General features: G+C 46.1%; 1 protein-coding gene across 9 annotated transcripts in view; it reads right to left on the bottom strand.

The window, feature by feature from the left end:
* The window catches only part of DISP3 (dispatched RND transporter family member 3), a 104,494-nt gene that overhangs the window by 23,416 nt on the left and 68,559 nt on the right, over positions 1-12,519 (bottom strand). For 5 of the 9 annotated variants that reach the window (XM_085309205.1, XM_085309211.1, XM_085309202.1 and 2 more), the window contains exon 1: positions 540-2,291. The exons of 2 other annotated variants lie outside the window; for them this stretch is intronic. In XM_085309205.1, coding sequence (XP_085165331.1) covers positions 540-662 — 123 coding nt within the window. In that variant the 5' untranslated portion in view covers positions 663-2,291. Of the gene's footprint in view, positions 1-539; positions 2,292-12,519 lie in introns of those variants that run through there. 2 more of the 9 variants (XM_085309207.1, XM_085309206.1) reach the window with 1 other exon arrangement.

Raw genomic sequence — 12,519 nt, forward strand, 5'->3', positions numbered from 1 at the left:
ACTTTCAGACRAGAACAAGATGGCCCAGCAGCATGGTGCTGTTGGAACTGCAGTGCAATGAAGTAAATGTGTGTTTCCWAGGAATATAATTCAAAGCAACTTTTTTTTTAATTTAAAACTCTATCCTCTCCAATTCCACTTGCCTGTAGCAGATGAGACAGTAGACTGGGCTGTATACACGATGGAGGACTGGCTGAGCTCCCAARCTTTATGCAAGAAATCAAGCACATGCGTGGATGCTCACTCCTAACTGGGGTGTTCTTTTTCAAAGCGCTGCCTGTTCCAGCCCCGCTTTCCCCTCACAGGAGCTTTCACTCAGGCTAAGATAAGAGCAGGTAGAAATGAAAGGAGTCAGTCAGATCTACTGATCTGCTTTCAACAGGCACAAAGGGTGGCTACAATAACTCCAGCCTGTTACACTGAGGACATCCTCACTGCACCTGCWTGTTATTCCTGGTGTCTGACACAGGCTGATTAGAGGTACTCAATTACATGCCAAAAACAGCGTGGAAAGATARGTTGCAAAGTCAAGCACTCACCAGACAGAAAATGCCAAATTCAGGGCTGACACAACTTTGACTCCCTTCTGTAAATGCTTCACAGTGCAATTCTCTTCCAAGCCTAGYGTCCAGACGCAAGGACTCCGGCCTCTGCCAGCGCATGCGAAGGATGGAGCTCCCTGAACCAGCAGCTATTCGCAGTCCTGCTCTCTCCTCATTGTCCAACGTGTGGTCTCATGCCTCATTTCCTGCACACGTCTCAGAAGCAGAATTATTAATTTSCTCATGAGCTTTTCAACACTGCTTGTCACGACAGTGTCTGAGGGCTGAACAAACAGGACTGAATTGAATCTCTTCTTCTAGCATCTCTTAGGAGGGGGTGGTACAGTCCCCATCTGACAGATGCAGGGGCTGAGGAGATCTCAAGGAAAAAAAATAGACACTTATTTTGGGTGCCTAGTTAGAGACACACAAGACACCTAATTTCTTAGAGTGTACAGAACAGCAGATGGGAGCAGGCAAACTCTGCTTTGTTCTGCGAGCATAATCGGAGCTGTAACATCAAGTGTAACCATAGCTGTGCGTTATAACCTCTGTTGGATAAAGACATCCAGCTTCAGCAATGAAAGCCAATTTCATGCAATCTCTGCTGACTAACGATGTTCATGCCAGTACCTGGGACACCTCAGAAAGGCCCAGCGGTGATAGAGGTACTAAGGACYATCAGCCTCCTCATCTCTCTACCACCAGTCCAGCCACACAATCAATGAATGGGCTGCAGAAAGGAACTGCAGGTCTGCAAGATCAGCATAAAGCAGTGAGATACTGCTTTAAAAAAATGTTTGCTTTATTATGTGAGAACAGAACAGACTAAGAACTAGGTAATCTTACAGCTGTGATCTACCCAAGTGATCTTGGATGCTTTCAGAAATCAGTAGCTCTACTGTGCTTTGCTAGGAGTAAAATGCCTGCAAATAAGAACTACCTTTKACATCTGAGATTCCTGTTTTAGAACCTCATTTCCCCTGAATGGTTAAATTAGAAAAGAGATCCTACAGTCTTATAGCTGTACGTGCCCTATCCATGCAACTGGGAACTTCAGATGGCACTGGCACTCATTTGGGGACCTGAGGTAGCCCCATCAGTGGGGCTTATTCAGTGGGTACCAGCTACAAGAACTGCCTTAGATGCTAGTTCCTCAGAAACCCCAGGAAGCTGCAKCATCCAGACAGTTTTTGAACAAATTCAAAAACGACACAGCAAATCCCCAAAACTGTTTGCTCCAAAGTACTGAGACACTGCCACCTTTTAAAGAAAAAGGTCAGCCAGGTTTGTTTGCATCAAATCATGCGTGTTTGGTGTCCCTCCACCCCCAGGACCACAGCAGAGGTTAACTTGCACAAGAACTTGGCTAACATGCATCTCATTGCCCAAGAAAATTCATCTCCTGATAAAACTGCTTGCTCCTGGTTATTGTTACTAATTATTGTGGGTGTTGGAAAACAGCTCCTTGGTTATAATCTCACAAGATGTGCCTTGCAGTTCTCTGCCATGTTTACCATTTGAGCTACTTGTTTGTGTTAGTGATAAGGCCTGCTGTTACTCAGGTATGTGGAACTTAAAGGTTTCTGCTCACTAGCTCCAGAACAAGTTGAAACTCTGATATGCTTTGGAAATGACTTACCTAACTCCACTACAAGAGTTACTTAGATTTTATCTGTGCCCCAGCCACTTGCTGCTGCTAAAAAAGGGATGGCTTCTGGCTCAGCTGGGTGTCTTTGGGTGCCTTCATAATGAGTTCAAAAACACCCCAGATCSCACCTACCAGAGGCCCAAGGTAACAAGTTTGTTAATGGTGTGTGGATTTCCACGCTCCACAGTCTCTGAGCACCTCGTTCACAGCAAAGCCTTTGCACRCTGTTAAAGAGATGGCTGCCACAAACCAGCGCCTTGCATGCTTATCCCAAGGAGTGTCACACACCCCAGGAAGAAATCTYGCACCACAGAAAGCACTCATCTGATTCCCTGGAATCATATGCCACCCCCAAGGCCTGTGCTCTCCCTTTATAGATAACATTAAGCTTCCCACACTGCTGTCACCCTGAAACAGAAAGCTCTGCGCTGTTGCCAGCCCCTGCCAGTCGTTTATTATTCCACCCCATGCTCAGCCTCCCCAGTTTACATCACCGTGGGCACTCTGTGCTCAGCTGCATGATTCCCCGCTCTGACCTTGCTCCCCAGCACCTGCTCCTTGGAGGAGGAGGAAGTATGAACACAAGGGCTGGCTGTGCACTCTCCTCCATCTGCAAGCCCCCAGCAATAGCACGCTTGTGTGCGCACTGCATTTCTGGGACTGATCAGAACTTCCTCGCCTGAATGCCCGTCCAGAGTCTTCCCATAAGCTGCTGGTTCTTTCCAGAGAAGAGGGAAGGCAATCTCTTTCTCACCCTCCACGTGAACCACTTTTACCAGGAGCCTAAGCTGCAGCTTGCGCTGAGGGGACTTTGCTGGGGGTGGTTCTGTGGGTAGCAACAGGAAGGGTAACTCAGGAACGCCAGCCTACACTGCCAGTTGTTCTTGACAACCACAGTGTAGGTAGCTTTCTTCTCACCTCTTGCCACTCCGACACCAAAAACACACGTAAGGTTAAAAGCAAATGRTGCAAGAAGCAGTACCTTCTCCATCTGAAGTGTCTGTATTCATCCAGCCCTGCTCACCATYCACTGGCTCTTCAGGAAAAGGAGGTGTAGGCAGAAAGTCCGATCTGCACGTGTGCCTGAGTCATACAGGCCCAAGTGCCTCACTCCACACACAACCTAGCTGCCACTCTGATGGATCTGATGGTCTTGCCTTTTTGCTGCTACAGTTTACTGACATCAGATACTCCAGATTCACAACAGGAAGGCTGTAAGGACTGCCATCTGTGGTGCAGACAGCTCCCACGGCACTTCAGTGGCACACAGTTCTTCAGCAGAGCTTACCACATATCAGCAACAGAAGGATGGGTGAGGCTGTAGTTGCCTTGCAAGTGGGGGAGCAAAAGTTGTACTCAAGGTTACTCAGGTACATTCCAGCTCCATGCACATAAGCTGTGCTGGGGTGCAGACACAGCCTCTTATTTCKGTCAACACGAGGGCCTGAATTTGGGGAAGAATTTATCCCAACAGTCATTACCTTTGGATGGGCACACTGCAGCAAATCATATGTTCTATTGTCAGCAATGGAAGAGTTACTACCGGATCGGGGGACTCAAGGYAGTTTGTAGCTGGCTCTCCGCAGCCTATCAAGTTGGATCTCAGCAGGTGTAAGGCTTTCTTACCCCTCTCATTTCTCTCTCCCTAAAGTGTTTTCAGCTAGCTGCTCTCCTCCCATGGAAGTGTGGTGCTTCTAGAATTAGACTAATTARTTAACACTGATTTTTCATCTTTGTAGGATCAGTGAGAAATCTGAAAGCAGATGTGTAAAACCCAGGGACTAGAGAGCCTCTACTGCCACAGCTGACAGCTCCCAAGCAGGACTTGGGTGAACACAAGGCTTTTCCAAACAGAGGGACAGCTTCCCGAGGGGAAGGGGAGGATGAGAAGAAAAGATGCCTCTGGGCCTAAACAGTACAGCAACAGATCCCCTGCCAGTACGAGGACTTAAAACTTGCTGCCAGCTGCACCAACCATGCAGAAACTCACATTAAATGTTACCACAGCCCAATGAGCACAGCCCTGCAGACCTGTTAGCAGAGGAGGGGGCAGGCTCTCAGAATAAGCAAACAGGATTTAATGACCCATTAAACTCAGGGAGAGTCCAGGAAGCTTCCTAATGCAGACAGCAGCCACAGCTAAGAGCTCATCCCTGAGTAAGGGTGGAGATGCTGCTGACAGCAGCTGCCAAAAGCAGCCAGTGAAGCTGTGTCCATGGGATACAGATTTAGGCCATCAGGTCTGGCTGGGAAAGCAGCAGTGCCCTTTCTCTCTCCTGTTCTCCTCCCTCCCAGCATAGACCCACAAGAGTATGTGCTAGGAGCAGTTCAATAGAAAGCAGATACTACCTTTATCTCTATTCCTCCTCTACCAGAGCTTCAGAGGATCCCAGCTATGTGAGCTGCATGAGCCCAAAAGCTTGCGAAAGGGCAATCATCCAACTCAAGGGATACCAGAGACCCAGCCACATGGCACAGGACCAGTGCATCTCAGGAGACATTTCCCAGTTCTTCACTGCATCCCACACTTCTAAGTCACGCATTCACTTGCTGAGATGCTATTTATGCTAACCGAAGGACAGAGTCCCACAGTTAAGACAGAAATGAAAATAAAGATTCCTAACTTTGCTACTGATTTTTCTAGCTATCCTGGAGTAAAACTTATCACCTCTTTCCAAACGGYTCTCATCTTCTGGAGTCTAAGAGACTCCATCTTTCACAATATGTCTTGCCCTTACGCTATCCCAGAGCGTCCTGGGATCCTCCTCCACAAACAACCACAGGCTATCTTCACTCAGACATTTGCAATCTGATTTTCAGAGGGAATTGACTCCACTGCCCTATGCTGAAGTTGAACTGTGTATGGCTCTCTGCTAAACCAGTCCAACTGGTTTCCTAAGAGAGCAAACTCACTGGGGCCAACCCCCAAATGGGATCGAGGAATGCAACTGCAATGGAATAGTACCTGGATTTGCAATGTAACTGAGTAGACRGTACATAGGCAGGTGGCACATACACAAGAATGAATTTGGCCTCATGTGTGCTAAGATCTAGATCCAAAARCAATGTTCTCCTGGACAACATGTCACTATATGCTACAGGAGAAATATCAGAAATAGCAAGGGGTCTGTAAAGGAAATACGCTGTAAGTAGTAGCGATAGAGTAAGTTAAGACTGTGAATGTATCTCTCTGATATTAGGATCTAAATAAGGTCAAACACTTTACTGTATCACTTGCACAGAAATCCTTGCTATGAATTGCCAAGTTAGTGCATGGCAGCTTTCACCAGGGAATTGGTTCCATGCAGCAGATCTACAGGAATGAAGCTCCTTATCTACAGTTTAAGCAGTTCTATAGGGAAAACATTTACCTGCTGATGAATCTTGTCTCCATTCTCCTAGGCCGGTGTTTTACAGCTCCCTATGATGTTGCAGTGTTTCTACCATGCCCCACACACAAGTATAATGATATCAGTGACAGAAAAGAGAAAGAGACCAAGAGCACCAAAGACCACAGCTTAGTTSTCCAGTTGCTGCCAGTCTCAGAGCCTCACACGAACTGGCAGGGCTAAAATTTAGGAGTCAGGATGGGAAGGAGGAAAAGAGATGCTCTTGGGAAAAAAAATATTTAGATGTGGAAACAATGGCTTAAAGCATACACATCAGGTTCTGAGGCACTGCATTTAAAAGTGTGTCTATACAGATTTGACTCTCCATAGAGCCCAAGCACTGACAAATGCTCAACAGGTCCTGAAGAGCCACAGCTTGCCATGGCCCGATGCTTGAGAGTTTGGACACTGCAACTGTCAGCAAGGAGTACTGGGGAGAGCAGCTTTCTGCATGGTTGGAGCACTAGCCCAGGCTTTCCAGCAAAATAGCTTTAGCTTTCAAAACAGGCTTTTGTCTGTATTGTCCAGACTCAGAGGCCTCGGTTTAAATGGAGCCTGCTGTTTTATAGAGTCACTTTCATGCTCTCGTGGGCCTGTCTGCCTTTCCATATCAACTCAGCCATAAAAATCGGCTTGAAGATTAAACTTGGCGCAGAGTTGTTAGTTGCGGAGCAAGTGGGAGGGTGTGCTGGGAAGGAGGAGGAAAGGGCAGAGGAAGCTTCAAGGCACTGTTTGGCCAGGTTTTGATTTACAAGCAGGAGGGAGGGTTGCTTTGGGCTTCTCGCAGACACCTTTAGACTACCCCTTGGGGCTCTAGTTCACATTTGAGTTTGCAGCCCCAGCTTCCTCAGGAATTCATTTGCCTCGTTAAAAAGAGGAACAAAAGGAAATTATTTAATTCAGGGACTCAAACGTGCTGCATGTTCAGCAGTACCCCATGCAAGAAAGAGAATTAGGGTATGTATTTTTTTAAACTAGCCCCACAGACTAAAGTCTCAGCACTCAAAAGCAATTAATTCCCAGTCCCTGTGTGTAAAACAGACAAAACCAAGACAACACACAGCACGTCCCCCTAGGAGCAAAGAGTGCTTTGCATTTGTGCATCACATTGTCTTCTATCAGAGTCTACGTAAGCCCTTTGCAAACACCTATCAGACTCAATTCCTTTCTTCCTCTCCAGAAATCGGCCAAATAATATGCAAGTTTACAAGTGAATTAAACAAGGCTCCACAGTAGCTTCAGTTCTCCTAGAACTCAGTCATAACTTTTCCTGACTTGCACAGAAGCTAAATACAGACCAAGAAAAGTTAAAGCTAATATTGCTAAGCAGCCCCTAGTTCTAGTTGCCATATGGGGAGAAGTACCTACAACTCCAGCAAACTAACACAAACTGGGTGTTCGAAGACTGAAGCATCCAAAACAGTCATTTTTTGCCACAGTGATTTTCCAGATCTGCTCTAAGTCAAGATTTGTGACAGAGCCACAATAGGACCAAAGTCTTCCCAATCTCCTGCTTTAACTACTAAATGCTCCAGCTTCTCCCACGCTCAGCATCATTAAAAATAAAGGAGTTGACACCCAGAGAAGGCCTGTTATGCCTACACATGCATTTCCTTCTTTGCTGTTGGTCTGCAAACACACAGATCTCTTAATATAAGCGAGAGGGGGCAAACAAGGCTCCTAGGATATATTCTTGCAGTTAGATTGTGAAAGAAAATGTATCAGGCCAAATGATCCTGGAACTGAAAGTGTCAAAGTAATGCAAAGCATTATTACTATTCATTAAATATACATCCCCACTTATACATAAAGAAATATAGACCCAATGACTTACTAGCCTAAGATCAGTCAGTCAAGGGAGCTCAGAGTAAAGCTAGAGATTTCCTGGAACCCTGCTCTGCATTTAAATCAAAGGAAGAAAATGGGTGGCAGCATCTGACAGCTTGATCTGAAACCCATACAAGCTCTTCTGTGTAGTGATCTTAGCAGATAGATCCTGGGCTTATGCATCCCAATAACAAATCCGAAGTGATTTCACTGATGGCTGCATTCACACGGAGTGAGCGAGATTATAGTCTCAGGACCAGGCCCCAGAACCAGTAACGTCCACATCCTGAAGTCCAGGCAGCAAAAATAAGTGATTCTCACCTCTGACTCTCCTCCACAAAGAAGGAGATATTCAAGGCTAGCAGCACTTTAAAACCAGACAGCTGCCAGCATGTGTCTTTCACTCCCTGCAAACACCCTGGCCTCTTCCCCTTCACCAATATTTATGTGAGGTGAAATGCCTTCTATTCAGGAGGAGCAGTTCTCTATTAACAAGGCTTGGCAGAGATCAGGAATCTCCTGTGCCAACTTGCAAGCCTGCTGCCTTAAGGCAGATGGCAGGGAAAGTATCCCAGCCTTGTTCCCCAAACCTTTTCTCCCAGCAAGCAGAGAGAACTCAAAACCGGAAGAAAAGGGTCAGGTGTTCAAGGCTGCAGCCATCTGTGAAGCCCTAATTTCAGCGCAGGAGATGACCTATACCTGAGGCCAATGGGCACGCTTGCCTCCCCACGGACCAGAAAAGCCTGCCGCGCTGCCAGGGTCTGCAGGCTGAGAACAAGGGCACAGGGTTATTGGAAGTTTCGTGCATTCAGACTTGGAGAAGGAAAGAGGAGATGCTCTGATCCTCTAAAGGATGAGAACAAGGTAGTGATACTACTACTATCAAAACAAACAGTACTGCTCATAACTTCTTTCGGGTCACTGATACCCTTAGCCTAAATRCCTGGAACATGAACTAAACTTTTTCCCCTCTACTTGTCTTATCAGCGCTCTGAAGGGATGCTGCCATGGATTAGCATTCATCAGACCATCATTGGTTTATCATTTCTATTTATTTATTTCTGAAGAAAGCCATGGAGATTCTAACCAAAATATACCCTCATAGCTTGTTTTGACAAACTTTTTTGTATCAGTATTTTTCTCCCATTAATGGTGTAGCACTCCAGTTATTTATATTTTGTGGTTTTTAATACTATWAAAAAATGACTCAGTAGCAGTGCTGAGACCTCAGAAAATTTCCCTCCCAGTGCCGCTAGTGACAGCACAACAGGCAACAGGGTCATAAATAATTTTATACTGGGTGCTAATTCTGACAGGTGCTGCAGCTCATGCCTGAAGCACACTGCCAGCGTGACAGCTTAGGAGCTCTGAGTTAAGCCCCCGCTGAAATATATTCTGGTCTGCATTCAATGGTAAGTCTCTTGCAGCTTTCACCTGGACCTGGATTAAGCCCTTAACTTTTACACAGTTTCCTCCATATGCCTGAATTATTCATTAAGGGCCAGTCTCAGACTGCACCTAATCTGTCCTGTCTATTGACTTGCATTAGTCTGAGTCACAAGCATCACAGCACCTTACTCAAAACAGTGAATCACTGGATCAGCATCACTCAATGCAACACAATTATTCATGAAATAAGGTGCCCCTCTGCTGGAGAAAGGGAGTCAGGATCAAGCCCTTAGAAAAGGCATCAGTAAGGCCAGACTTCAGAGAAAATTCACCCTGGTAAAGCTGCATCAAGATGAATGAAGTTGAGTAAATCCATGTGAAATCAATCATTTAAAGAGATAGCCTGTTCTGCGGTATCACAGGGGAGACATAAGGGAGCACTAGAAACTAGTATTTCATTGTTGAGCTTTACCACAAGCTCTGGAAACACATTCCCCTGCCCCGGCCACGCGCCYGCAGAGCCGAACGGCGGAACCAGGCTGCCTCCCAGACAAGGCGAAGGGCGGGCGGGAGCAGGAGGAAAGCAGCGCACGCATCCCGCTCCTCCTGACCRGCACAAAAGGAACAAAAAGTAAACGGACCGCTCAGCACCAAGGAGGTAGCAAGCAGCCCCTTCCCAAGCTAGCAGCTTCCAGTAACGGAGCCTCCCAGGCCACTTGCTRGCTTCAGTCCTGAAATCCCTTGGGCTACCTAAACATACAGCAGATAAACTCATAYTGCAGAAAAGCCCATTACCGAGTACCTTTTACCACTTATCCTAAATCTACAGTCAGATACTTTTAAACAAACAGCGGATAAGAAAGTAAGCCTATCAGGTAAGTGAAAGAAGAAATCTGATGTACTACGTGGAGAAATGGGGCTTGATTTTTTAGAGTGAATTAATATGTTCAGTTCTCATTTATGTCAGTGCTTGATAAGATTAAAGGATTAAACCAACTGTATGCTAAGTGCTCTGTGTTAGAGAGCACCTTGCCAGGATTTACTGCATGTTGGCAGGCACAGACCACAGCAACATCACCCAGAGACCCAGGGACTCATGGCAGAACCTGCTCAAACTTCAGAAACAGAAAACACAGCTAATCCAGATTTTCCATACGCCACCAGGGTATGAACTCCGATCTCTCTCCGGTTTCAGTTAAGCTTACTTATTAAGTACTTGTACCCAACAGGCAAGTCTTTGTATAAGCAGCACTTATCTCAGAGCACTGACATCAGAAGAGGATTTCARATGTGCTGCAGTTTTTTTGAATGCAAAATGTTAACACCATATTCATATCCTTCCCCAGCACTATATGAAAAATGCACACATCCTATCATGCTCACACTACACAGTCACATACAGCTATATACAGGCATACAGCTATCCCTATACACTCCTACACAATTCAGCATGTTGCAAACATCTCCTTTCTCTTTGACAGTTCACATATGATAGATTCAGAAGTGTTAGAAGTTCTCCTGTAACTTGCCACTTCTTCCTTGTGGACTAACGAGGGCATTTGTGATGGTTAATTCATTAAAGCTCAAAAGGCACAAGATCTTAGAAGGAATGGCCATARAAACGCTAAATATTATGAGAATTTGTAGCACCTGGTAAAGACAGTTTCCCCAAACACCTCAAAACTCCGAGACTTTATCAATGTGAAATCCCTCATTTCTATGCCTCCAAACTAAATAGAGCAAGTCAGATACTGTCACCTTTTCTCCCCGAGACAGCACATTACTCCACTACAGTAAAGAGCATGCAGAACAAGGTGAGTGTCAATATATCTAGGAATACTAGAAAACATACAGTAAGGTAAATCTAGCTAGTGGCTAGTGCCAGTGACTTCAGTTTTTGTTACACCTGAGGATTAGTTTGGCCCTGTACATTGCAGAAACGGAATGCTAATCTTCATCACAGCGGATGATTGGAACGATGCTGAAGCTATTTTCAAATGCCACTCAGGTTCTCACATTTTGTACCACTACATATTGCTCTGGGCCACTTGTCCCTTAGCTTTTTCCCAGTGTGCATCTAAGCGAAACCGTTGCAAATGCTGATGGCTAGTTTCCCCTTGAATAAATTTTCTATTAGATATGAATTCTCCCTCCCTAGTGGAATATTCTCCCCATGGGAATATAGCAGGTATTTCCAGGAGGAGCAGAAAGGAAGAGGGATGAATCTTTTATCATATTAAACATTTCTATTCTGTATTTGTTTTCTTTTTCACTACTCCATTTCTGTTTTATTCTAGGCTCAGAGTCCATTAAACTATAAGCTTCCAAAGGTGCTAGAGAGTCTGGCTTCATGWTTTGAACCTCTAAAGATGCATCTGATATGATAAGAGGAGTGTAGCTATTGAAATGTCTCCCATCAATAGTTATTGTGTTGCTAGGTTTCCATCTAGACACACAGCCCAAAAGAGCAATCAAAGGAAGCTGATGCTGTGGATAATATCTTTATCAACCCTTCAAAAGGTTGTTAGGGAAGGAGAGGGGAAATCCAGTTTCCRAGCAAAGTTTCACTGATGAGAACGGAAGTCAGTATGAAAAGCTCAGCCAAATTTTCATGGGGAAATTGTTTTTTCTAAAAAGATGAATTTTTAKAGTAGCAGGTTTATGTGTACACATGTGTGCCTTTGTGGGCACAAAGTTTGTGTTTCTTTTGTCATTTGAAAGGCAGCAATACTTTTCTTCCAACACACRACTCCTAATCCCACTTAACTGGAGTCATGTCTTGCAGCTGCAAAAGAGGGCATGCATCAGTCTTGTTTTAAAGGAACTTACTTGCTTGCATAATACATTAAATCCTAACAAACTCAGCACAACTGTCAAAACACTATCCCAACAATTGCATAAGCTGAGGCTGCTAACCAGCATGTTGCTGGTTAGTCCRTGCACAAAACAGAAGTACCAGCAACATAGGATGTGGAGGCAGGGCAGACAARAGGTCCGGCACATGCCCGAGGGACCTGTGACTTTCATCTCTTACTCCCTCTGTCCCAGGGATTTTCAGTATTACTCAGCTCCCAGCAGCTCCCACTCTCCTCCAGTGCTAAAAAGCTTTTGAAYATCTGGACAGTGATACCCAAATCCACTCTTCTGGTTTGGTCACCACATCTTGGAAGAGGAAAGAACATGCAATAGTTACAGTCTCTCTGGGATGCAGGCTGCTTTGCCCACATGTCTACCGAGAACAGTAAGGGCCCAGGACTGGGACTGCTAGCAATAAAATAGCTCTCAAGTGACCCAGGGTTTCTAGGCAGGAAAAGCCAATTTCCACAAAAGGAAACAGGAAGGTTAAACTACTTGGGTCAGGCACACAAGTCTGTTTGCACCTTCTGGGGAAATACCTGACGCTAGCCACTGCCAGCAGCAGGGATGCTGCCTAGCTGGACCCGCRAACTCCCCCGTGCCAGCGAAGAGCCTCTGCCGGCTCGCCGCCTCCGTGGGKACGCGGTCCGACCCCGCGAAGTCGGGGGCACAGAGCAGCTCAGCTCCGGSGCCCCGGTCCTCCCCCAGGAGCGGAGCCCTGCTGCAGGCACCGCGCGCCGCACGAAGGCAGCGGCCCCGGGAAACACGCACCTCCGTGCGTGTTCCCGGCTCCCCGGGAGAGCCGGCTAACCGCACGCACAGCCGAGGGACCGGTCTGCTGCACCCGCAGCCGCCAGAAAGCGGG

The sequence above is a fragment of the Rhea americana genome, unplaced genomic scaffold (assembly GCF_003343005.1).
Source record: "Rhea americana isolate MKP2758 unplaced genomic scaffold, rheAme1 scaffold_293, whole genome shotgun sequence".
In the NCBI taxonomy this organism is placed as follows: domain Eukaryota; kingdom Metazoa; phylum Chordata; class Aves; order Rheiformes; family Rheidae; genus Rhea; species Rhea americana.